Genomic DNA, 26,689 nt, shown 5'->3' with positions numbered 1-26,689 from the left:
GGTGCGGGAACGTAAGGAAAAGTTAGCAAATTATTAATGACCAAAACAAAAGCTGAACTAAATTGATCGATGTTGTCTGCAACAGATCGTCATCCGAATATAACATCATACTGAAGATGCATCATTGTCACAGCGCCAAAGGAAAATGAGCTCCTGTTCTAAAGATGTATCATTTATTATTATTTAAGAAAATGTACATTGCCCTTCGAAACATTTTAGGTCAGATACGGTTCTAAGTATCCATGATGCTAAGGAAGGACTGTATCATTTTGCAATAATTTACTAAAATCTTGAAATATTTATTATTCTTTTTAAGTAATTTTTGTTATATTTTATACAAAATGTATATTTTTAGACCATAATGATTGCGCTTTGCTTCTGTGATAGATGGTGGGTGCTATATCACGTGCTATCAATGCTGGAGATGCCTAAATGTGTATCCTCTGTTTCATACACTTGCAATTTAGTAAAATCAGAGAGAAGATATGTACTTGATTTTACATGTACCCATACGTTAATACTAGAGGCGAATTTGAGTAATTAGTTTCTAGCATGATCACAAGGTGTGATAATTAATGTGCATGTATATCACGTGTAACACCACCAGGGACTCTGTGCAATGTTTAAATAATTCTTTTTCATTTTTACACTACATCCCACTAGTGCAATTTTACAATATTTGGAATTATTTATATGGAAAGTATCAGACAAAATAGACAATCAATTGGAGCAGAATTGATGCAGAAACTCGCCCACTCACATGCACTAAATTTATATAATGTTAGGATGTCAGTCTTAATAAGCATAGCTGACAATGGAGCAGATCATGCAGAAAATGCATGCTATATTTTCTAGACTGTCCGCCTAAAGATAACTCTGATCTGATCTGCTTAGTAGGAGGATTTTCAAGAAGAGTGAAAATGAGGCATGCTGAGGCTGACATTATGGAATTCAATATTCAATTTATTTTCCAACAATCAGTTGGGGACTAATATTAATCTGTTGCCTATGATCCCTAACATGATCTTTGCTATGTACTTCTATGTACGTATTCCAGCCATATAGAGGCAGAGGCTTTATCATATGCCGTATTAGGCCGATTTCACACGTCCTCATATTTCAGGTACTGGAAAAAACAGTACCGGAGATACCAGTGTCTGTGTGTCCTGTGTGCCACATCAGTACCACGCGTACTGATGCTTGGGAAGCAGCAATACAGTAAGCGCTGTTCCCCAGAGCCGGGTGCTGAAGACGGCTCTCATCAATCTCCCCTCACTCTGTTGGTGATCAGCGTAAGCAAGGGAGAAAGAAGAGAGTTATATTCAACTGATAACAGCGACAACAAGTGGCGGCTGATGGGACTATTACTCTTGTTGCTTTTTATTTTTGTTTTACAGGAGATGTTGGCTTCAACGGAATGGGAGTCAGGTGAGTTTAATTGTGTTGGGGTGAACATGGGGTTTCTATGGGGTGAACATATGGATTCTATGGGGTGAACATTGGGATTCTATGAGGTGAACATGGGGATTCTATGTGGTGAACATGGGGATTTTATGGGGGACATGCAGCAAATGGGGAGGCTATGGGGTGACATAATGCACATGGGGAGGCTATGGGGTGTCATGCTGCACACATGGAGGCTATAGGTGTGTCATGCTGCACATGGGGAGGATATGGGGGTATCATGCTGCACATTGGGAGGCTATGGGGGTGGCATGCTGCATATGGTGAGGCTATGGGAAGGCTGTATACTGTCATGGAATATATGGGGAGGCTGTGTGGGGCTCAATCGTTATATGGGGAGGCTGTGTGGGGCCTCATTCAGTATGTGGAGAGACTGTGGGGCTCATGCTGTATATAAGAAGGCTGTGTGGGGCTCATGCAGTTTATGGGGAAGCTGTGTGGGGCCTCTTGTACTATATGGGGAAACCGAGCCTCATGCAGTACATGGGGAGGCTTTGTGGGGCTCATGCTGTACATGTCGTACATAGGGAGGCTGTATGAGGCTGATGCCGTATATAGGGAGGCTGTGTGGAGCTCATGCCATATATAGGGAGGCTGTGTGGAGCTCATGCCATATATAGGGAGGCTGTGTGGGGCTCATTCCGTATATAGAGAGGCTGTGTGGGGCTCATGCCATATATAGGGAGGCTATGTGGGGCTCATTCCGTATATAGAGAGGCTGTGTGGGGCTCATGCCATATATAGGGAGGCTGTGTGGGGCTCATGCCGTATATAAAGAGGCTGTGTGGGGCTCATTCCATATATAGAGAGGCTGTGTGGGGCTCATGATGTATATGGGGAGGCTGTGTGGGGCTCATGCTGTATAAGGGGAGGCTGTGTGGGGCTCATTCCGTATATAGAGAGGCTGTGTGGGGCTCATGCCGTATATAGTGAGGCTGTGTGGGGCTCATGCTGCATATGTAGTAGGCTGTGTGAGGCTCATGCTGCATATAAGGGGCTGTGGGGGTACAAAGATATATAGGGGGTGTCAGCATACTTAATTATGCTCAATATTTCAGTGATACAATTAATATTAATAAATTAACATTGAATAGAATTAATTTCAAGCTATTAGTTTGGCCCTCAACAACAGTCATGATCTCTCATGTGGCCCCTCAGGAAAATTAATTGCCCACCCCTGTACTAGGGGCTTACTGACTTTCTTTGAGCTTAGTGACTCTCCTGCAACAGTTGATATTGGCTGATAGAAAGATCTATTGACCCCCCCATTCTGGCTAGCATTTAGCAATGAGAAGTGAGGTGGTCTTGCATCTCTTCACTTACTGTCAGTGGGATTTTAGCCGTAATGAGGAATTAAGCAACTTCTTTTGTGGAGACAGATGCAGCTCATACTTCTGTGACCCACACCTATCAGACATTTATGGCCTGTTCTATGATAGAACCACTTTGAATAAATATTATGGGGTAAAGAAGGAGGCTGGAATATATAGTCCTTATATTTCATTTTGGGGTAATAATTGTGATATATACCGGTACATAAATATATACAGTATATATATATATATATATATACATGCACAACGTGAAAACTCTGAAGCCTGGTCGTGTATAAAAACTAGATGCCATAAATGTCCAATAGGTGCAGGTTCATCATTAAAAACTCTAACTTGTTGGGGTGACTCCAGAGAGATGGAGAGCATTCGTGTAAACTGCAATTGAGAGAATTAGTCACATTCATGAGCAACTCTCTAACTCATATCTGGGGGTTAAGGAACCATATTCTCCTGAATATATCAAAAATATCCTAGAACTGCTTTCTGGACTAGGTTCACTTTACACCAGCCATGCTATTTAGGCTTTTACATTCATAAAGATAGATTTGGCCGCCATGTTACAGAGTATTTCCAACAGTGGAGTCTATTGGACCACCTTGATATCGGTCCTATGGGACTATCAAAATGGAGTCGTCTGCTGTAAAGTTAGAAAAAGAAGCCTAGCAAAAGTCCTTAGAGAGTAAGCTCCCGGTCTGTATGGCACAAGAGACCCATTTCAGGCGTGATATATATATGTATAGCTGCACATAAGTGAGAAGCACAGCTGCCGAGCATTAATGCCGGGGAGCGTACATGCATTTATATCACTTTTAACTTGCTCTTTATGATGCATCGTTGAGTTATTATCATCTTGCATTACGAAACAAAGGGCTGAGCAGATGGAAGAGGCTAAGCTCCATCTGATGGATGGATACCATTAAGTTTCGCAAACACTACATGATTAGTACTTTAATATACAATTCCTGAGTGTGCCTTTAATATACCACGTTCAACTACGCGAAAACCTGTCTGCCATTAATACACACTTGTGCTTTATGTAGAGTTGCCTTACATCACTTTACTTGCGTAGGACCACTATCTACCATAAAGCCTGGTAATTGCTGCTGGCTTATTCTGTCACTTATCATTATAGGGCAGTTCAAAAGTGACATGTCGGATATGGAATAAAATAGTAGTTTCATCGGGAAAATCATCTATCTCTAGATAATAATAGACAATATAGTAGAGGATGGAAATTTGGAAAAACATCTGGCACAGAGAATAGCATGTACACGAGGCCCGACTTTGGCCAAAGCAAGCAATCAGTGGACTGGTAGTGGAGTAAATCATTTTCCATATTGATGGCCAAAGTTTTAAGAGATTTCATATCTTGAGACCACATACTACGATACTGAGATGACAAAAATGGTGCAGTGAATTTAAAGAGGACCATAGCATGTCTGTTTTAGTCAACACTTATCCCTGAAAATAATAATGATGAAGCCTACATTCATATAACACTGCTGACAAGAGAAAAAAGAAATCGGCACTCACCACGTCAATGAAAAGAGTCATGGACAGGGTATGCAAGCGGTTCAGAGGGGTGCAAGGAGGAGAGTGTGGATGACGGCTGTTTCATGCTATTCCAATACTTCTACGGGTCACCTGGACCCTTAGAGGCGTTGGGATAATTCTAAACAGACATCATCCACACTCTCCTCCTTACACCCCTCTGAACCTCCTGCATACCCTGTCCATGTCCTGAAATATGGAATAAATGACTCTATTTTCATTGACGTGGTGAGTGCCGATTTCTTTCTTTTTTGTCAGCAGTGTTTTACGATTGCTTAAAGCTGAGCACTATGCACCAGTCGACAAGCCACCTATAGCTCATGAATCTGACTGTTACATATATGTATGAATACCGAAGTCACTAGTGCCATGGTAGTCGTTCTTTTTTCTAATTTCATATCATTTTAGGTGGTGCCATTCTTCTGATATTCCTCCAAGAAATTTATGAATAAGCTAACAACTTAGTATTACCATTTACCTTTGTCAAATAGGTGTGTTCCTAAACAGTCCAGACTGATTGGACAGAGTCATAGTGGGTCAATGGAATAACAGAGGAACTGAACATTGCGTAACCGTAAGAAAAAATCTCCTACATTGTTATTACATGGAAGGTACAATTAATTGGTAAAACAGATATGTCAGGAGCTGACAGGTCTTCTTTAAAGCCAGCATTAATAGTGTATTAGCTTTAAGGTGTGCATTATTTAATATTAGAGCTTGTACCAGGTGACTGACCTTTATGGGTAGGACTTCATGACATATAGGGTTAGTAGATGCTTTGAAAATGGGGTAATAATAAGGGTTCTCAGTTTGAGTGATCATCCTTTAGTTTCACTACCATTGATTTTCAACTGTAATGAACAACTCTGTAGTTCAAGAATCCTCCACTTGATCTCCACAAGAGCCTCTGATACTCTCTATAGCTTTATTCATTTTTAATAGTATTCACTCTTTTGCGTAGAGTATTTTACATATGCCAGGCACTGAGAACAATTCAACCAAAAAGTTTTAGGGTAGGGAAATTGGGCAAGTATTTCGTAACACTGGATGATATTACACAAGATATTTGTTGACCAAACTTTCTCATGACCGACTCATACACATGCACACTTGGCTCAACATAATACACTAGTCTTCATGAAAGGGAGAGAAGATGTCTGTGCTATATACCTCTAATTGTGGTTTGTCTCCTCTGAGAACAAAAGGATTGGATATGTTGAAGTCCAACTGGCTGATCTTTCTTTCTCCTAATATCGACCTTTCAGGAAGACTTAGGAAGCCACCATACTCAATAGATGCATGGATGGTCAAAGTCAGTGGGCACAGCCAAAAATAATCTAATGTGTATATCCAGCTTACTAATTAGGCTCTACTGTACTTCCCGGGATATACGATATCATATGGTGTACAGATATAACTGTAATTCAACAGGTGAGTTTTAAAGAGAATATACCAAATGATTTTATTTTACTAATTAACGATATATGTTCAAATATATTTTTTGTTTTACATTTTTTTTATTCTTTTTTCTCTGTGCCATGTTGCCTCATTTGATTTATAACAGTGTCCTGAACATTAGCAATTTTGTTGTCTGGGAGAGTATTGTGGGCATGCTCTGTAACATGTACAGAGGTCATTTTATGGGGGAAAGAAGGAAAGACTGAACTTTTGTCCATTGTGTTACCCATTTTCGTCTTTATATTTTCCAATACTGCTATCTAGTAATAATAAGATTACTTACTCTACCCCTTTTGTACACAGCACAAACTGAAAAGTAATATCTACAAAATAAAAATATGAGCTGATTGCGAGGGTTCAATTGACAGTCTAAAAACTTCAATATTTAATTGATAACAAAGAAGAAATTAAAAAATTTTTTTTTATACATTTACCATAAAAGGTTAACCGGTATTTGCTGTGGTTATATCCTGGTGGAGAAGTCAGATGACTTCGAAACGCATTGATGATAAAACCACATGAAGTCTATGTTGTCTCTTGGATTAATCTCTTGGATCCCCATCACCAGTGCAGAGAACCCACTTAATTTGTTTCTCTCCTGGCAAAATATTTTTCTAAAAACTTTTGGAAAAAAAAACAAAAACACAACTTACGTGAACAAGGCATTGACTTGGGGTCCATTTCTGCCCTGTAGAAGCTTTTTTCACAAGTGCACTCAGCAGAGCCATGATGCAGGGAGAAGCTGTGGGCCGGGCACGGTGTACAAATGGCATCCGTCAGTAAAGCCTTATAATACCCCGGTAGGCAGGCTGGAAGGCAAAAAAAAAAGACCACAGGATGAAATTGTAGACTCGGTCAAAATCAGCGGAAGACAGGTTTAAATGACAGTTCAGAAAATCTATTCCCCCCATGCAGTAATCTGGCATTGATAGACACATGAAGTGAAATAGTCCATGTAAGCATTGGTAGAGTCTGGTGACGACCCCCTGCATTTCTTGGAGTCTATTCTGAGGGAACAGATGTGCAAATGTTTAATGAACTGCATGAATTACACTGAACACATTCATTGGTTCTATTGAAAAGCAACATGAATTTTGCCTTGTGGAACATGATGAAGACTTTGGCACACGGTCTCTCTGAATATTATCTGCCAGTAGGAAAGAATTATCCCATGCAGTCATCCAATCTCAGTAGAAGTAGAGTATAAATTGAAGATGAGCTTCATATGGAAACCATTAGCAATTTGAGGAGCTAGCCTTTTGTCCTTTTGTCGTTTGAGTAAAATTAGGCTACAGGTTTATTCGGCACCGAGTAAGATTATCAGAAAATGGAATATTTGCATGGATAAATATTAATTAGCTTGGCAAAAGTGATCATAATTAATTCCTTCAATTGATGCATGATTTATATTGGACTACAACATTCTTTGCAGTCAACATACTTATGTTGTGTCCACACAGCACAATCCATACCATTAAACGACCGCCGATGGGCTACGTAGGAGCTGATAAGTGGTCATTTACTTATCTTTTTAGACATAATGATCATCAATAACATAGTTCTGTGCTTATAGATTATCACTGTTTCATCAGCATATCACCTCTTTACATGGGGCAATGTGCTACCGAGATTGAGGACTTTTAAGCCAGTTTATAAATCATCACTCCTGACGAACGAGTGTTTTGCTCTTTCAAGTGGTTTTTTTTTGGCCCTTTTAGACTGGACACTTCCCAAAGCATTGGCTTGTCTAAACTGTTCATTACTCTTTCCAAAACCAACTTTGTACTAGAGATTGATAATTCAAGGTCTGGTGCCTTCTGTCTACGTGGAAATGAGTTTTCATTAATATCTCACTTAACGCAAGAACAATTTGCAAAATTTTTACAGGACTGAGCTTCATACAACATTTTTTTAGACCCATACCATGAAAGTAAGGGTAATAATATAACATTTATTACAAAATCTTCAGTTTTACTCAAATTAGTAGGTGCAAAAATGAATACACCCCACATTAAAAACTACTATATCTAGTAATTTCCATGATTTTTAGGGACAGTGCCAAGTATTTTAGGCATGGAATTAACAAGTTGGCGACAAATTCAAACATCTACCTTTCCATTCTTCAAGAACGACCTCTTTTACAACCTGGATGCTTGATGGAGAGTGATGCTCTACTGTACTTGTCTCTTCAGAATTCAACATAGGTGTTCGGTTGGGTTCAGATCAAGACACATACTTGGCCTTGTTCTTCTCCAGAAATGCAACTGATGTGTATTTTGGATCATTCTCATGTTGGGAAAAATGCATGTCTACCAAGTGCATGGAGTAATTTCCCAGAGGAGCATTGCAGTTTTAAGTCTCCTCACCTCGACATGCTTAACATGTCACTGTCTGAAAGGAGAAACGATACTTCTTGGACCCCAGAGTAACGGTGTCATCTTCCTTCATTATAGAGCAGTACATCTGTGAATTCATGATGCCATGAATGAAATGTAGCTCCCTAACACCAGGCGCACCCATGCAGACCACCATAAGGACACTGCCACCACCATGTATCACTGTAGGCACCATGCATTATTCTTTCTACTCTTCACCTTTTCAATACCATACAGTTTTGAAGTCATCATTTCAACAAAAATTTATTTTGGCTTCATCGCTCCAGAATATAGAGTCTCAGTAATCTTCATATTTTTCAGCTTGGGCCCTGGCAAATTGTAGGCAACCTCTTGTGTACATGGGCTTTTGGAGAGGCTTCCTTCATAGATGACATCCATGCATGCCATTCCTCTCCAGTGTACGCCATATTGTGTAATGGAAACAATCACCCAGGTTGTCTTTCTACCTCTTTAGCTAATTGCAGTCACCCTGTATGTCAATTTTCTTCAACCCTTCACATCAGAAGATGCTCCTGTTTAGGTGTTAACCTCCTTGATCGGCCTGGATGTCTTTGTGAGATGGTTGCAGTTTCATTTTTGCTAAATTTTATTCTCCCTTTTGAAACAGTATTCTGACTGATAAATAAAACTTTGCTGATCTTGTGGCTTTCCCCTTTCTTGTGTAAAGAAATAACTTTCTTTTGCAGTTCTTGTGACATTTCTTTGCCATATTGTGCAGTTTCTGACAGCATGAAATGGGAAGTGGTTTGCTTTGTTAATCAAATGGTCATCTAAATTGAACAAGATCACATTGAACGGCGTTTAGGGGCTGCGTCCCCGCATGACGTTTTTTTCTTGACATGAGAATAAAGTAGTAAAGATTTTATGAAGAGACGCCTGGTGCTGGAACTTTTTCTTTTCCTTTTTGCTGTTGCTATTGAGTGGTATCCAGCCACTTGTTCCTGGAACCTGTGTTTATTTGGATTTCGATGAGGCACCACTAATCCCTTTCCCTGCTCCCTGTATGATGTCTTTTTGAAGGTCTCTACGGTAGGGGAGAGTCTGATGTGTTGGGGTTGACAGTTCCAGAGTATGGGGGAAGCACGGGAGAAGTCTTGGATGCAGTTGTGGGAAGAAGAGATAAGAGAAGAGAAGGCGATCTTGTGAGGATCGAAGGTTGCGTATAGGTAAGTACCGGGAGACCATGTCACAGAAGTATGGAGGAGACAGGCTGTGGATGGCTTTGTATGTCATTGTGAGGGTTTTGAAATGGAGTCTCTGGACGATAGGAAGCCAGTGAAGGGCTTGGCATAGGGGAGAGGCTGGGGAGTAGCGGGGAGACAGGTGGATTAGTTGGGCAGCAGAGTGTAGGATGGATTGGAGGGGTGCCAGAGTGCTAGAGGGGAGGAATTCATACTCTCTCACGGAGAAAATATGCAGCATAAATTGACCGAAGCTCCACATTTGATATCTACAACATATGCATTCCTTCTTTCGATATCAAAACAGATATCATGTGTAGCAAATTCATAGCATATGATGGGTTTGGCTGTGAATGTCGCACCATATGCGTCCGGTGTGGATATATCCATAGACTTCTAAATCATTCTGCCAACCATTCATGTGAATCAGTCAGAAAAAAAATCATGGCATGTTCCATAAGATTCCGTGTTGTAGAGGAAGATAACCCCTTAATATGTCAGCACACGGAGCACCATATGGTGACACGCAAAGTGCCTTAGGCTGAGGGACTCCATGTGTTTCCATATGGCCCCCTGAGACCCAGACGGAGGAAATCAGCAATGTGTTTGCAAATCTCCTGTTAGTTCACAGCTTGACGACGCTTGCTCCAGGACACCCACCCAACTTTCTAATGGTTTTACTGATTTACACGTCTTTTGAGAACATCATATATTTGCAGCTTTGCTGTGAATAGAAGGGGACACCATCACATATCAGATCTATGGTAACAATGTTGTCTCCTGTAGGTACGGTACATTCCCAGCTGTCAGAAATGTCCTCCTCCCTAAAATGATTGCACATTTTTTTCCAAGCGCCTACGCACAAATCGCAGTGGAAAAAGTGAACACATTACTTTAATGTCTTATCAGCGATCACTTTAGGTCCTCTCCATCCTACAATATAGCTCAATCGAGCTTCATAAATAATTCATAGTCCATGTTGTTATTCCTTTTATTTCCTTTGATTTACGTATCATATTTCTATCAATTATACTTCTAGCTGATAAGCAGATGTAATAGAGCTGACTTTGTCATTGGCTCCCTGAGGCTGCATTGCTCATACATTATGAGTTGGCATGAGATTACCTGTGTCCTGGCAGAGATAACACCGCCAAATGACAAATTCTGCTCTGCTGCATTGTTAATCAATTTTCACCTGTTTTGCAGATTGTTAGTTTGACTTTTTTGAATGCACTTTATAATGGTGCTAGTCCAAGCTTTCAAAAAAATCGTTTACAATGAGCGTTCATTCCCGAATTAAAAACTAAGCAGTTGCGGTCTTTTGTTTATTTCATTGTTTAGAGAGAAGCGGCTCATAGATGAGTTGTCCTATATTACAGCCCTGACACATGACTCCTTAGATACAGGAAAACGGCATCAATAATACATTGTCTCCTTCTGCTTCAATTCACTGCAAATCAAGGACATGTTTTTGCTGTAGAGACTTTCTGGGCTCGAAAAGAGAACTGGAAAATGTGGAGAGCGGAGTTGTGAATGACAGAGTGGAAAACGCAGTGTGTAGTGACACATACATAAACGTAGATTATGTGCATGCAGGGGGCATCCATACGAAATAGAAGAAATAAAAAAGAAATAAAGAAATAGAAGAAATAAAAAAAAAATGTACATTGATAAAAATGACTATATACTGTAGTACAAGCAGCACAAGAGTAAAGACCAAAATTACATCTTCTTCTTAGATGATAACGGCAATACAAACATGTCCGCCTATACCTTTCCATGAATTCAAAATATTCCTTCTTCTATGTTTAAGATATGTCATCAATATAAAATTTGTGGGGGTCCGACACCCAACTGTTATCACTTTAGTCAGTGGTCACATATAATTACTGTACAGAGTAGAAGAGCACAACTCCATGCACTGTTACACGGCCAATGCGCGGACTACAGTTCAACTCCTACATTGTTCAATAGGAGCCCATCTGCAGTACTTGTAGGATAGCTGCGGAGACACCATCACGTGTTTCTCAACGCAAGCAGTGAATAGCCAGACCTTTCCCCGGGAAGGAACAACCACGGGAGGGGCAGCATCCAATAAAGGAAAACATCCAATACATGAAAACCACCTATGCCAAGCATGGTATCCATCCACAGACAGCTGTTTCGGGGTGTATGCCCCTCATCAGTGTGGAGTAGAAATCTGGCTATTAGGAGCAGTGCCTAGTAAAAGGCTGTGAAGGAACAGATGATTGGCCTCGGGGAGACCAAAACATCCAACACCGCGGAGACACCATCACGTGTTTCTCAACGCAGTGATCCAGAACACTGCCCCCATCCCTTATGGGAAATATGCAAATGCATGTAGGATAGCTGCGGAGACACCATCACGTGTTTCTCAACGCAAGCAGTGTATAGCCAGACCTTTCCCCGGGAAGGAACAACCACGGGAAGGGCAGCATCCAATAAAAGAAAACATCCAATACAGGAAAACCACCTATGCCAAGCATGGTATCCATCCACAGACAGCTGTTTCGGGGTGTTTGCCCCTCATCAGTGTGGAGTAGAAATCTGGCTATTAGGAGCAGTGCCTAGTAAAAGGCTGTGAAGGAACAGATGATTGGCCTCGGGGAGACCAAAACATCCAATTCTGGATCACTGCGTTGAGAAACACGTGATGGTGTCTCCGCGGTGTTGGATGTTTTGGTCTCACCGAGGACAATCATCTGTTCCTTCACATCTGCAGTACTTGGCATGGACTACTAAATAAAGTATAGACCTGTGCTGTTCCACTTCTTACACTGTTCACATCCGGCCATTGCTGAAGGTGATAACTGCTGGTCAGCGAGAAACCATTATTGATTACTACAGATGAGGGAATCACTTTCTGCAACCTCGGTCCATGGTCCATGTCAATAGTCTCTTGTTGTAGTATAGAGTTGGGCAAATTTCCTTACCTACTGGAATCCTAAGCTTGGCCTATAATTAGCCGGGCTGATGAGACGTCTCCTGTGTGCCCGAATCCCACACAGATGACGCCAAACCAAGCTGGCAAATCAAACATTATGCCAGGGAACCCAGACGATCAGGAAATTAGTGCAGCTCTTGTCAAGAGCGAGAGAGCATTATCTTTGACCGTTGACCAGGGTTGCACCAAGCAATCCACTCATCTCTACTGAAGTGATAGCAAAACCATTGACACATCACAACTGCACGTACAGCATAAACATCTCTGGATAGAGTATCACAAAATCCCAGAGCGGGTCATTGGGGCCCATAGCCCAACGTCCATACATTAAAAATGTTCTTGCCGGTCATTGTGACCCACTGCCGACATATTAAGGCTCATTCAGACATCCGTGGAAATTGGTCTGGGCATAGACCGTAATGTTTCCTCACCAAGCCAAAACCAGGAGTGGGTGATAAATGCAGAGGTGGTGCATATATTTCTATTATACTTTCCTCTGATTGTTCCACTCCTGACTTTGGCTTACAAATACTGATGTAAAATACTGACCAAATACAGCTAGTGTGAACATGACCTAATAACATTAGTTTTATTCATCAACAATGCAGCAAAAGAAGGCTTCAAAATGCAATCTGTATGCTGTGTTTTCTGCAATTTTTCATTGCTTTTATGGGGGAAAAACTGTAACTGCTCCCTGCACTGCCCCTGTGACTGCAAAAAGCGGCTGCAGGGATAACATAAATTAATAACCGCTGCTTCCGTTAGCTGAGTAAACAGGATTTTAACACTATTTACCTGCAAATTAACTCATATATCTGAATGTGATAGGTCCCTATAATATTGCATATTTCTGTAAAGAAAATAAATGGGATCTGGACTCATGTCTTTATCATAATGATCTTCTCACATTGACTCGATTATTATATTTTGCATTATGTGTTATATCTTGCACAGAGCTGATATGGGGGAGAAAAATGCTGCTTATCTGCAATGTACTTTAAGGAAACTCTGATATTTAAACTTCTCACTGGATTTTTCTCCCTATAGACATAAGTGGATTGGACAATGCTTTCCGTAGGATTAGCCCCTAGAGTATCAGAGGATTCTTCAGTGAGCCCAGGCTCTGACACAATAATGACGACAGTCCCATTTGGAGCTGATTTTGGAGCCAATCACTTGTCACTAGGGTCTACTTGTTATCAGCAGATAAACTAATAGATTGTATTGATGATATGTCCTGTGTGTGCAATCACTGCAGAAGAGACGATGAGGAAATTAACGATGAATGTGCCCTGTATATGGAGGGTGGGCTCTTAGAATCATTGCATTAAATAGTCATCGGGATCGCTAGTGCAACAATGATGGTGTACATAATATACTAACTATCATTTTTTTACCTTTTTTTTATATATGCAGTGGGGGAAAAAAGTATTTAGTCAGCCACCAATTGTTCAATTTCTCCCTCTTAAAAAGATGAGAGAGGCCTGTAATTGACATCATAGGTAGACCACAACTATGAGAGTCAAAATGAGAAAACAAATCCAGAAAATCACCTTGTCTGAATTGGAAAGATTTTAATTTTCAAATTATGGTGAAAAATAAGTATTTGGTCACCTAAAAACATTCAAGATTTCTGGCTCTCACAGACCTGTAACTTCTTCTTTAAGAGGCTCCTCTGTCCTCCACTCATTACCTGTAGTAATGACACCTGTTTTAACTTGTTATCAATACACGCCTCTCTCATCTTTTTAACTTGCACAATTGGTGGCTGACTAAATACCTTTTTTCCCCACTGTATATAAAATAGAGCCAATAAGTAAAGATTGAAAATGACAGATTTACTACAGAAACGGTTCAATATGTCATCCATTAATTTTTCTTTTAGAAGGCTCCTCTGTTACTAAGGCCTCATTCGGACATCCATTTTCAGGTATGTATCGGTGTGCTCTATAGATAGAACACAAACGCAGTATAACCCCTTTCCGTATCGTGGGAAGAAGTCATCATATTTTGAGGGGGTTCAGGATCTGAGCTAACTACACATTCGAAAGATAGCAACTGTATTACATAGCAAGCATTTGTCTCTGGCCGGAGCAGCCACGGTTGTTATTGTTAACCATTTTAATGCCACTATGAATCTCTGACAGGAGCATTTCAATGGAATGAGCCTCTTTGAAGAGAATGACCCCTGGTCATTCTGTGGATCAGTGGCCTGTATGGCACTGACATTAGCCACACGTACAGTAGATCAGTCCCCTGTATGGCACTGACATCAGCCACACGTACTGTAGATCAATCTCCCTAGAGCAGCAACATCATTCATACGTAGATCAATCCCCCCTTTGGCAGTGACATAAACCACCCAGAGAACGGTGACAGTTCTGCAGATCTTGTCCGCCGAGGATCCCCAGTTGTAGATACTGTGATAGGTAATTACATGAAGCTCCTAGGCCTCAATGCAGATTCGATGACAGGACTTTCCACCCACCATCGTCATTTATTATACCGGAGTTTTATCTGTTTGACAGACTAATGAAAGCTCTAGGGCACCGGGACCCCAGTACCAATATGAGTGATATCAGAGAGCAAGCATGGGGAAATCTGCCTAAATAGTGAGAAATACTGTTAATAAGCTTTTTTTAGGGAATTGCTGTAATCACATTTACTAAGACCAAGGTTCAGTAGAGGTGAACTTTCATGGTGCCTATGGGAAAACTAGCATTTTGTCTAATTGCAGAACAGGGGTCCTCAAGTCAAATCTACATATAGTTTTACAATAGTTTTCTCCGAAAACATCTTGCTTCCTTGGATATTGATCTGAAGTCATCTATGACAGTCACATTGGACGGACATGAAGATTCCATTTACAGCTGTAGAATATGTTTCCAGAGCATAATATATGATAATAGAAAAGTTCTGTCTCTGAAAAAGAATTTCTCCTCAGTCAAAAATCTGCTATTGCTTGTTCATTTTGGCCCTGATAACCTTAGACTCAACATAGAATTAAATTACCCATTGCTATCTTTTTCATCTCTCGCATTTACTGGAAACTCAAAGACTCTGTGATCTGATTGAGGTGAAGCCCTTTGGATGCTTTACGGCACAGCTTCACAGACACGGGAATAACCTGTACAAAACACCATTAGACCTGTCCAAAATACTCAAGATCCAATGGAAAAAAAGAAGAAACTGGATGACATTTTTCTCCGTCTGATCATGCCCTGATTTCCATCCAAGGATGAACAAACTGTGGGATGAGTAAAAACAAAGGATCTGGAAGCTTTGAACACAACCGGCCTCGCAAATCAGCAATGCCATTAAATATTGAAGACTTTCTGACTCAGATCTGCTCTGTACAATCAATAGCTCTTAGATTTAATGCTCCCGGACACAGGGCCGGGGAATACGCATGTGTTTGGGAAGCCTGCGGCAGACTTAAGGTGGTAGGGTATTGTCCTCTGCAGGCTCATAGCAAGTGACTTATGCATAGGAACACATGGGGCTGTGTGTGAGTAAGACCAGGAGGGGTGGATATGTGATATACTGGGTGGAAAGGGTTAAGGAGAAGTGTAAAAAATACATGGATCTCTCAACAGGAACAAAACGCCTCCGCAACATCTTAGGAAATGGAAACAATAAATGCTTAAAAGATGTAAATTGTTGGTCAAGGAATAAAAAAATGTCTAAATACTTCATTAAGCAATTGTTCCTATACAGTTTAGGCCCTGTCATTTTTACAATGTGTATTAATTAAAAAATAATAATAAAGAAACACAAAAAATTATTTGCTTAACAAAATATAAAAAATCCACTATAATTATGGAGCGCCCCCACACCGCCGCAGGGCCGAGGGGTACCCGGAGCCGGGCCTCTAGGTCTCAGTCCTGGGGTTGTCACGGTGGCTAGACCCGGTCCGTGGCCCTGTCTGTCAGTGTGGGACGTCCGGTGCAATAAGTGGTGTAGTAACGGTGTAGCGGTGCAGTTGTGGGGTGCAGGTCGCGGTAAATAACGAGGACACCAGGTTGCAGTCTCTTTACCTCTTTACTGAAGCTCTCTGGGTCCTCAGTCCAGAATACGGCTCACCAGGCTGCGCAAGTCCGGCCGGTCCAATGGCACTTCCAGAGCTCTCCTTGCAGGTGGAAATCGGTGCCTTCCTTCTAGCGCTATGTGTTGCAGTCCTTCCCTGCTGTGCTTACGGAAAGTACCCCACAACTGTTGTGTCTGTTTCTCGTGTTCCCTCACAACAACTTAATTCGCAATGATCTTCCTCGTCCCTCCAGATACTATGGTAGGAACGCACCCGTATGACGGGGAGGCTCGGAGATCTTCCGGGACTCTATCTGCGCCCCTCTCCTGTTGGTACCCCCCTTTGCCTTCCTGGGTGATGCGTGAGACAGTCCGCCTAAAGCTAACTGCCCTGCCGTAGGTCTGAGGTATGGCTTGAAACTCTTTACCTCCTCGGCGTTCCGGCCACCGGTAGTGCGCCTCAGTAAGGTGCTGCCTCTTTCAGCACAACCCTCACTGGTATCTCCTTTCGCTTGATTTCGTTTCTCACTCAGCACAATCTATCTCGCTTCTTAGTCCTTTCTTGAGTCCCGCCGCTTCCAGGAGCCTGCGCGGACCCGTTACGTTCTTTCAATGCCAAGCCTCTGCCAGGATCCCACCCCTGGCAGAGACCCTACAGTCTCTCCCTTCACAACACCCCCTGCCACGGGGTGTTGCTTCGTTCAATCCCGTCAGCGTTCTCTCTAACTTCCTGCCTGACCCCCAGTTTACCCACTATGGTGGGGAGTGGCCTAATGAATAGCACCCCTAGCTCCCCCCGGAGGCCCAGCTGTGAAATGTATTGGTGACTGTGATACCTGCTCAGAGAACTCCTTCAGTGCCATCGAACGCACCATGGCCCCCCTTAGTGGCTGAGCCATGATACTGCAATGACCAGGACTCTGGGGCGCTGCACTCCCCCCTGGTTAAACACAGTACTCCGGGACTGGGAAGAAAAACAACAATACAGGTTAGCAAAAAGACATACAATTTTGTTGAGTGCAAATAACAGTAAGTATACTTAAGTAGGCTTCCCTTTATGGGAGGTGAGGACACTTTTAACGTTACAAACATAATCAACATTACAAATTACAGAGCATAAATAACTTCTGTTACCCAACCGGGTATTCTACTTAGTGCAATTTTTGGAACAATAACTTAACATTGCCTTTAAGAAACTCACACTCTTAGTCTATCAAAGGCCTTCCTATAATCACATTATAAGGCATTTCAACTTTACATTCTCCTTCTTGTGAACCTGCAGGACCGCCTGTCCCTACGGCACCAGACCTACTGCCTCTCCTTTCTTTTACAGGACCGCCCTGTTCAGCCAGGGCCTACTGCCTTTCGCTACTATACACAGTATAGACATAACATTCCTTTCATTTAAAGAACTCTGAGCCCGCTCTACTCGGCTCCTTTAAGGACTCACTCTCTAACCCCTACGGGTTCACTCTCTGTCCTTAGTAACAAAGTAACTTTTCAATGGGGACGCGGGGTTTACCTTCTATCCTCACCTTCATTATTACTTCTTTTACTTTCAACTATGCAGGCTTCTACATCTACCCCTACGGGCTCTCTGCATCTTTCCTTTCTACAAAACATTATTCAGATTTCACATTTCAACAACTTCAACACATATAACTCGGCATGTAAAACAGTTACATTTTCTTTTTCAAGGCATCATTATCACATTACTGTTCGGTAACAGTATCTCTTTCAAATTTACTTCGTCACATCCCCTTTAAGAGGGGACCAAGTCTTTCTGAGGTAGCTCGTCTTCTCAGCCTACCAGTCTTATGCAAAGTTCCAACCCGGGATCTTCACAAAGTGTCTTTAACTAGGACTAGTAGGAAAGGTTTCTTCGCAAAGTGTCTTTAACTAAAACCAGTGGAGAAGGAATCTTCGCAAAGTGTCTTTTGGCTCAAACCAATAGGGCAAATATCTTCGCAAAGTGTCTTTGGCTAAAACCAGTAGGGAGCACCCTTAAGAAGGTGCAAACTTTTTACAAGGGAGAGTTTGAATCATGCGGAGTTCATGATTTCTGCAGTTTGTGTAACTTTAAAACTTGTATAAAACTTTGAGAACAACAATAGTGGCCCCGGGTCAACAAGGGGTCACCTTTAACCCTAAACGGGTTTAGCAGCAACTTGGAAGAACAGTAACTATGTACATTTAGCAATGGTATTACTTTACCGTTGAGATGTGGCGGGGGGTCTTCTCTCCGGCCTCACCAAACCAACAGATCGTTCTGGTGAGCCAGGGCGCCGTTCCGGTCCCAGCAGTGCCAGAATCCCCCGCTGGGAGATCCTCTTGGTCGGTAACCGTACACGTTCCCCCGGGGCACGGTGAGGTCGAGCTTCTGATGGTTCCGCGGGGCCGGGCTCTGCAGCTTTCCTCGCCGGAGTATCGTCTTCCGGTGCTCCCGCAGCAGCCTGGAGGGCAACGCATCGCTGCACGCCTCGGGCTATCCAGCCCGTCTCACCCGCGGCCCTCCTCCACCGCGTGTAGGTGACAGCATCACCTGGCTCTAAGTTGCAATCAAACCTCCCGCTGCTTGGTTCCACCTCTATCCGATCCACACGGACCTGTAGTGGCTCCCCGATCTCCTGGATTATTCCCCGTCCAGACTGGGGATTGAAGGCCACCACTACACCCCAGTGCGACGGTGGGATCTCTGGGGGGCTTACCAGGTCAATCTGCTCAGCGGGCTGGGGCCGGCTCCGCCAGGCTGCCATCGGACGCCGGTAATGTTCCGCATCCGGGATTATTTTCAAGTCCGGCGTCGGTGGTGTATCTTCGGATGCGGCCAGGTGGGAAGGAGCAGGGGACACTGGGGACAGGCGGATTTCTGTTGGCTGCCCCATCCGAGCTAGCACACGGGTGTCAACCTTTAGGCGGCGTGCCAGCTGTCGGGTCTCGGCTGCAGCCGCACACTCCGCGGACATCGGCGGAGGGGGTCGTCCCATCGGTGGCCCTGCCAAGGCCGAACCCCGCAGTGTGGGCGCCCCTGAGGCTACCTCAGGCTGCGTATCCTCAGGCCGAGCCGGGTCAGCTCCGCGTGGCACTCTGGATGTCGCCATCTTTTTCTCCTCTTCCGCGTTTTCTTCCCGCGGTCTCTTCCGTGGGCGGCACCGTCCCCATGGTCGCCACCCTCCGACCAAGATCAGGAGGCGTACCTCAGCTGTTGACGGGCACGTCCTCAGGACACAGAAATACTTAGACTGGGCGGCCATTACTGTTCGCGCTCTCCAGCTCGTCTACGCCCACTCCACGCCCCTCTTCTCTTCCTGCGCTTTCCTCAGCGCTGCAATGGCGGCGGATTTTGGCGGCAAATGGTACAGCACACAGTCTTGCAATAAAGTACAGTAAATCACAGTCTCTAGGCACACATGACCTGATTCTTCAGGCTTAAGTAGATCCTGTTCGTGACGCCAAGTTTGGAGCGCCCCCACACCGCCGCAGGGCCGAGGGGTACCCGGAGCCGGGCCTCTAGGTCTCAGTCCTGGGGTTGTCACGGTGGCTAGACCCGGTCCGTGGCCCTGTCTGTCAGTGGGGGACGTCCGGTGCAATAAGTGGTGTAGTAACGGTGTAGCGGTGCAGTTGTGGGGTGCAGGTCGCGGTAAATAACGAGGACACCAGGTTGCAGTCTCTTTACCTCTTTACTGAAGCTCTCTGGGTCCTCAGTCCAGAATACGGCTCACCAGGCTGCGCAAGTCCGGCCGGTCCAATGGCACTTCCAGAGCTCTCCTTGCAGGTGGAAATCGGTGCCTTCCTTCTAGCGCTATGTGTTGCAGTCCTTCCCTGCTGTGCTTACGGAAAGTACCCCACAACTGTTGTGTCTGTTTCTCGTGTTCCCTCACAACAACTTAATTCGCAATGATCTTCCTCGTCCCTCCAGATACTATGGTAGGAACGCACCCGTATGACGGGGAGGCTCGGAGATCTTCCGGGACTCTATCTGCGCCCCTCTCCTGTTGGTACCCCCCTTTGCCTTCCTGGGTGATGCGTGAGACAGTCCGCCTAAAGCTAACTGCCCTGCCGTAGGTCTGAGGTATGGCTTGAAACTCTTTACCTCCTCGGCGTTCCGGCCACCGGTAGTGCGCCTCAGTAAGGTGCTGCCTCTTTCAGCACAACCCTCACTGGTATCTCCTTTCGCTTGATTTCGTTTCTCACTCAGCACAATCTATCTCGCTTCTTAGTCCTTTCTTGAGTCCCGCCGCTTCCAGGAGCCTGCGCGGACCCGTTACGTTCTTTCAATGCCAAGCCTCTGCCAGGATCCCACCCCTGGCAGAGACCCTACAGTCTCTCCCTTCACAACACCCCCTGCCACGGGGTGTTGCTTCGTTCAATCCCGTCAGCGTTCTCTCTAACTTCCTGCCTGACCCCCAGTTTACCCACTATGGTGGGGAGTGGCCTAATGAATAGCACCCCTAGCTCCCCCCGGAGGCCCAGCTGTGAAATGTATTGGTGACTGTGATACCTGCTCAGAGAACTCCTTCAGTGCCATCGAACGCACCATGGCCCCCCTTAGTGGCTGAGCCATGATACTGCAACGACCAGGACTCTGGGGCGCTGCAATTACAATAAAAAACATTGATTGTTATATTCTTGAAAATTCACTTTTTCACCCTTGTTTGAAAATCGTGAGGCAGTAGATTAAGTCGATCAGCACAGTGACAAGCACTTGCCTTTCCATAAAAGGTGGAGGTACAATAGTGTGAAAAAGTTTTAGGCAGTTGAGGAAAAAATGCTTCTAAGATTGCTTTCAAAAATAGAAGTGTTAATAGTTTATTTTTATTAACAAAATACAAAGTGAATGAACAAAAGAAAAATGTAAATAAAAATAATACAGTATTTGGGGTGATCTCTAGTGATGAGTGAGTGTGCTCGTTACTTGAGTTTTCCGAGCATGCTCGGGTGTTCTCCTAGTATCTCGGGCGTGCTCGTAGTTTATATTTGAGTCCCCGCAGCTGCATGGTTTGCGGCTGTTAGACAACCTGAACACATGCAGGGATTGCCTGTTTGTTAGGCAATCCCCACATGTATTCAGGCTGTCTAACAGCCGCAAACCATGCAGCTGCGGGGACCCAAATATAAGCTACCAGCACATCCAAGATACTCGGAGAACACCCGAGCAGGCTCGGAAAACTCGAGTAACAAGCACAGTCGCTCATCACTAGTGATCTCCCTTTGTCTTCAAAACAGCATCAATTCCTCTAGGTTCACTTGCACATAGGTTTTGAAGGAACTTGGAAGGGAGATCTTGGAGAACTAACCACAGATCTTCTATGGATGTAGAATTGTGCAAATCCTTCTGTCTCTTCATATACAGTAGACAGAGACATGTGGGCCCATATCATCACTTCCATCACTCCTTGTTCTTCTTTACACTATAAATAGTTCTTAATGACATTGTCTGTATGTTTGGGTTGCTGTCCTGCTGCAGAATACATTTGGAGGCAATGAGATGCCTCCCTGACAGTATTACATGATGGATAAGTATCTGAATGTATTTTTCAAAATGGAAGACATTAACCCAGACCAAATCCCCATCTCTATTTGCCGAAATACAGCCCCAAAACTTGCAAAGACCCTCCATAATGCTTTAAAGGGCAAATATGTGGAGTAGAGAATTAAAAGTTTTCCTGTGGACAGATTCTCCCACATAAGCTGTGGATCTCTACAGCTCCAGAGTGACCATGGGCTTCTTGGCTGCTTCTCTAATTAGTGCTCTCCTTTCTTGGGAAGTCAGTTTGGGTAGATGGCAATGATAGGTTTTCAGTTGTGCCATTCTCCTTCCATTTTTGGGTAATGGATTGAACAGTGTTCCATGATATGTTCAGAACTTTGGCTAATTTATTTTACCTAAACATGCTATAAATTTCTCTATAACGTTATCCCTGACCTGTCTGGTGTGTTCCTTGTTTTTCATGATGTGTTTGATCCCTTATGCTCTCCAACAAACCTCTGAGACCTTCACAGAACAGCTGTAGTTATACTGAGTATAATTTACATCCAGGTGGACTCCATTTACTAATTATGTGACTTCTGAATGCAATTGGATGCTCAGGATGTTATATAGGGGAATCAGACTACAGAGGGTTGAGCATAAATGCAAGTCACAATTTTCAGATTTTTTTTTTAATAATTAGAAAACTATGTATAATTTCTTTTATTTCATAAATACTTGATACTTTGTGTTGGAGTATCACATAAAATGTCAATAAAATATATTTACGTTTATGGGTGTAATGGGGTATGAATACTTATTCAAGACACTGAATTTCAAACTTTGACTCATCCATCCAGAACACTCCAATTTCTATCTTTTCATTCATAGTTGAGTTACTTGGCCTTGTTTCCATATAGAAAATGTTTTTTATACCCGTATTCTTCCATGAACATGACTACATCTGGATAGATTTCTCCAAACAGTAGATGAGTTTAGCCAGGTCCCACTGGATGCTGCCAATGTTGAATTGATGGTACTGCTGTAAATCTTCTGATCTTAAAAGGAAATGATGTGTCTTGTATTTGCTGCACGAAGTTTCCTTGACTGATCAATGCATCTACAGTTCTCAACCTTGTCCATTTCTTGGTGTCCTCAATGGTTGGCATCTGATTTGCTCCAAATTTATTCTGCAGCAGGACAATAATTCCAAACATACAGCCAATGTCATTAAGAACTATCGCAGAGCATGATCTCAACATCATCAGATCTGTGTGATTATTGTATTGTTAACATTGTGACTTGCGCTTGAAACTGTTAAACTGCGAAGCGCTGTGGAATATGTTGGCGTTATATAAATAAAGATTATTATTATTACGTGTGGGATAACATGAAGAGACAGAAGGATTTTAACAAAATACATGTACAGAAGATCTGTGGTTAGTTCTCCAAGATGTTTGGAACTACCTCCCTGCTAAATGTGCAAGTGTACCAAGAAAAATGTCTGCTGTTTCGAAGATGAAGGTAGTCACACCAACTACTAATCTGATTTAGATTTCCCGGTTGCTCATTTACTTTACATTTTGTTAATAAAATAAACTGTTAGCCCCTCTACTTTTGAAAACATTCTTAGCAGCATTTTCCTCACCTTTTGAAAACTTGAAAGCAGCAAAATGTTTAGATTTGATACCCTGATTCCAGTGCTTTGTCACTGGCTGAGATTCTTGCTATAGTTTCGATAAATTAGTTGTATCTTCTTGCAGCTCGCTAGTCCTGCCAATGACAACATCCTAACAGGTAGTCCTCAATATACTGTACATTAGCTCTGGCTATCCCTGCCTGCTACTACTTTGTGGCAGCTTTCTGTCTACACTGAGTAGGGAGAGAAATCTGGTAATCATTCAAGCAGGCAGGGTTATCTCTGAGAGGACACATAAAACAGTAATTATATCAAAACTGCAGCAAGTAGCTCAGTGACAGAGTGCTGGAATCAGAGTTTCTGTCCCCTGCCAATTTTATTGCGGGATTATTTGATAAAGTAATGATGCGGATTGGAAGGAAGGATTGCAAGGTCCGGGTACTATTGAAACACAGCCCATTTCTTTCTCTTGGAGCTGTGAATCAATAAAAATAATACTTTCCTCATTGCAGCTTCCATTACAGTGTTCTATAAAGAAGATGACATCACTTCTTTTCAGATTAGGAAGATGACATCACTACTGCAAATGTGACATCACCAATCAAATAATCTATTGATACATTTTATAATGTTATAATACATGGTTGATGCTCTAGATGCCTCCATCGAGAGGGTTCTCTTGCTCAATACCGTTGTTTCCAAGTAATATACTGCATTCTGTGCATAAATGGAGCAACATCCGCTGGGAATACATATATTAAGGAGGACGGGAAGCGAAGGTGTTCTACCAGAATATCTATCTCCATCTCCACCAGACTATGCCATGGAAATGAGATGTAAAGTGACATGTTAGTTTGCTTAAGAAGATTTTGAGCCTATTTTAAGTCTATGAATAAAGGTTTGGGAGCTATTTCAAAGGATGCAGGACTTAATGTAGTTAATGATGAAAGGCTAAGCAATCAATAGTACATTAATAAATAATTCAGTGGTCTAGTGCTAAATGTTTCAAGAACACGTGGTTTGGTGGTTACTGTACTGTCTCCGCTAAGAACAGACTTGATCAAAAGAATTCATCTATAAATATAGATGAGAGTAAGGGGTCTTCAGCTACAGGCGGGAAGTGCAGGGTCCGGTCTACCAACCATTACAAGATATACCTTTTTTTAATATATTAAAGGTTTTATGAGAATACAATCCCTAGAGTTTATAAACACAGAAATAAAGTGAAAATCGAACATTTAACGAAAATATTTAGAAATCAAAACAAAGGCAATTTATAGATAATATTTATAGTCACTATTCTGTTGTCATCTACCGCCGGACCAGAGCATCCGCCTGCAGGGAATATTCCTATTTATGATGGAGCAACATTTATTAGAAGTATTATTCTCTGTCCTCTCTTTTCATGTACTCCATAACCACAAGATTGGGTGATGCAGGATATGCTTGAAGTTGAAAAATAGCTAAACTTTTCTGTTTCTTTTGATCAGCCTTTGAAACATTATGCATTTTTATAATATACTTCATTGACTTATTTTGCCTTCTCCTTTCCCAGACTACATGATGAAGTGCTGCTTTACCTGCTTAGATCAGGCTGACTAAGAATCCGCTCTCTGGAATCCATATTCTAGTTGCAATCATACAGAGTACAGGACTTTCCCTGTTTGGGCATCCCTGTTCCTTTCTCTCATACTCAGACAGGAGAAGTATCATACTCTGTCCTATTAAGATGGAGCCTAATGGGTTTGTAACAGGGGCTCTGAAGTCATTTCTAATATTTATTAGCGCTGTAAGAAAGTAGAATTAAACGTGCCAGATAGGTGGCAGAGGGAATAATACATCTGGGGATTTTAGTAGGTATCGATGATGTAATGGTTTCACATAGAGAAATTAAGGTATCAATGTATTGGTGACCTCTCCTTAGGATAGGCCATTGATATCAGATGGGAGCCCAACTCTCTGCACCCCAACAATCAGCTGCCTGATTGATCCTTGGAAATCATGCAAGGACTGCAGGTTCTACACTGTTTATACCACACAGTCTACCTGCACACATTATACCTAATGAAAACCACCAAAAAAGGTCATAATGGCATCAAAACATAAAAAGCCAAAGGTATCCAATATATGCCTTAAAATATAAGCTATAGACCAACAAAAAGTAAAAATAAGGCGCAAAAGGTTTCTCAAAAGGTATAAATCCATTTTATTGAATTAAGGTTAGCATATATTGCTAGATCTCTATGAAAAAGAAAAGGCGAAGGCAAACATTAAGAGTAAAAAAGTCTACCATAAGACAAAATTACATATCAATAAGTGCATACTGTTACTGTATATATGTCCACAATAAATTAAGTAAAAGTAAAAAGTCATGATAGAAACATAATGGAATATGTAAAGCAGTAACTAGATGCAATTTATGTAAACATATATGTGTGTAAGTATCCACTAAGTATTGGAATATGGATAAAGTATCCAGGAAAATGGAGTGGAGCATACTATATGCTAATATAAACTGTCCATAGTAGATATAGCATTGCAGCTAAAGAGGAGGGAGATATCACTGAACTGACCATGTTCATGGTAGTAATCCCTATAATAACATTCACATGTAAAGCAGAGTAGTAGATGGGCACCCCGAGCGTTTCACCTTTCCTTCATCAGGGAGCATATTAAAATGTTTAGTGAATACTGATAAACACATACTTTATGTCTACATAAATTGCATCTTATTACTGCTTTATACACTGCTCAAAAAAATAAAGGGAACACTAAAATACCACATCCTAGATATCTATGAATTAAATATTCCAGTTGCAAATTTTTATTCATTGCATAGTGGAATATGTTCAGAACAATAAAACATAACAATTATCAATGTAAATCAAAAAGAATATCCCATGGAGGTCTGGATTTGGAATGATGCTCAAAATCAAATTGGAAAATCAAATTACAGGCTGATCCAACTTCAGTGGAAATGCATCATGACAAGGAAATGATGCTCAGTATTGTGTGTGGCCTCCATGTGCCTGTATGACCTCCCTACTGTACAATGCCTGGGCATGCTTCTGTTGAGGCAGAGGCTGGTCTCCTGAGGGATCTCCTCCCAGACCTGGACTAAAGCATCTGCCAACTCCTGGACAGTCTGTGGTGCAACGTGACGTTGGTGCATGGAGCAAGACATGATGTCCCCGATGTGCTCAAT

The 26,689-nt window shown here is 42.4% G+C and overlaps 1 protein-coding gene across 4 annotated transcripts in view; it reads right to left on the bottom strand.

Annotated features, from left to right (window-relative positions):
• The window catches only part of LOC143808546 (ephrin type-A receptor 3-like), a 401,286-nt gene that overhangs the window by 210,950 nt on the left and 163,647 nt on the right, over positions 1 to 26,689 (bottom strand). For all 4 annotated transcript variants that reach the window (XM_077291320.1, XM_077291319.1, XM_077291321.1 and 1 more), the window contains one exon: positions 6,461 to 6,616. In XM_077291320.1, the coding sequence (XP_077147435.1) occupies positions 6,461 to 6,616 (156 nt within the window). The remainder of the gene's footprint in view (positions 1 to 6,460; positions 6,617 to 26,689) is intronic.

The sequence above is a fragment of the Ranitomeya variabilis genome, chromosome 2 (assembly GCF_051348905.1).
Source record: "Ranitomeya variabilis isolate aRanVar5 chromosome 2, aRanVar5.hap1, whole genome shotgun sequence".
Taxonomy (NCBI): Eukaryota; Metazoa; Chordata; class Amphibia; order Anura; family Dendrobatidae; genus Ranitomeya; species Ranitomeya variabilis.
This window is presented reverse-complemented; position numbering and strand designations above follow the sequence as displayed.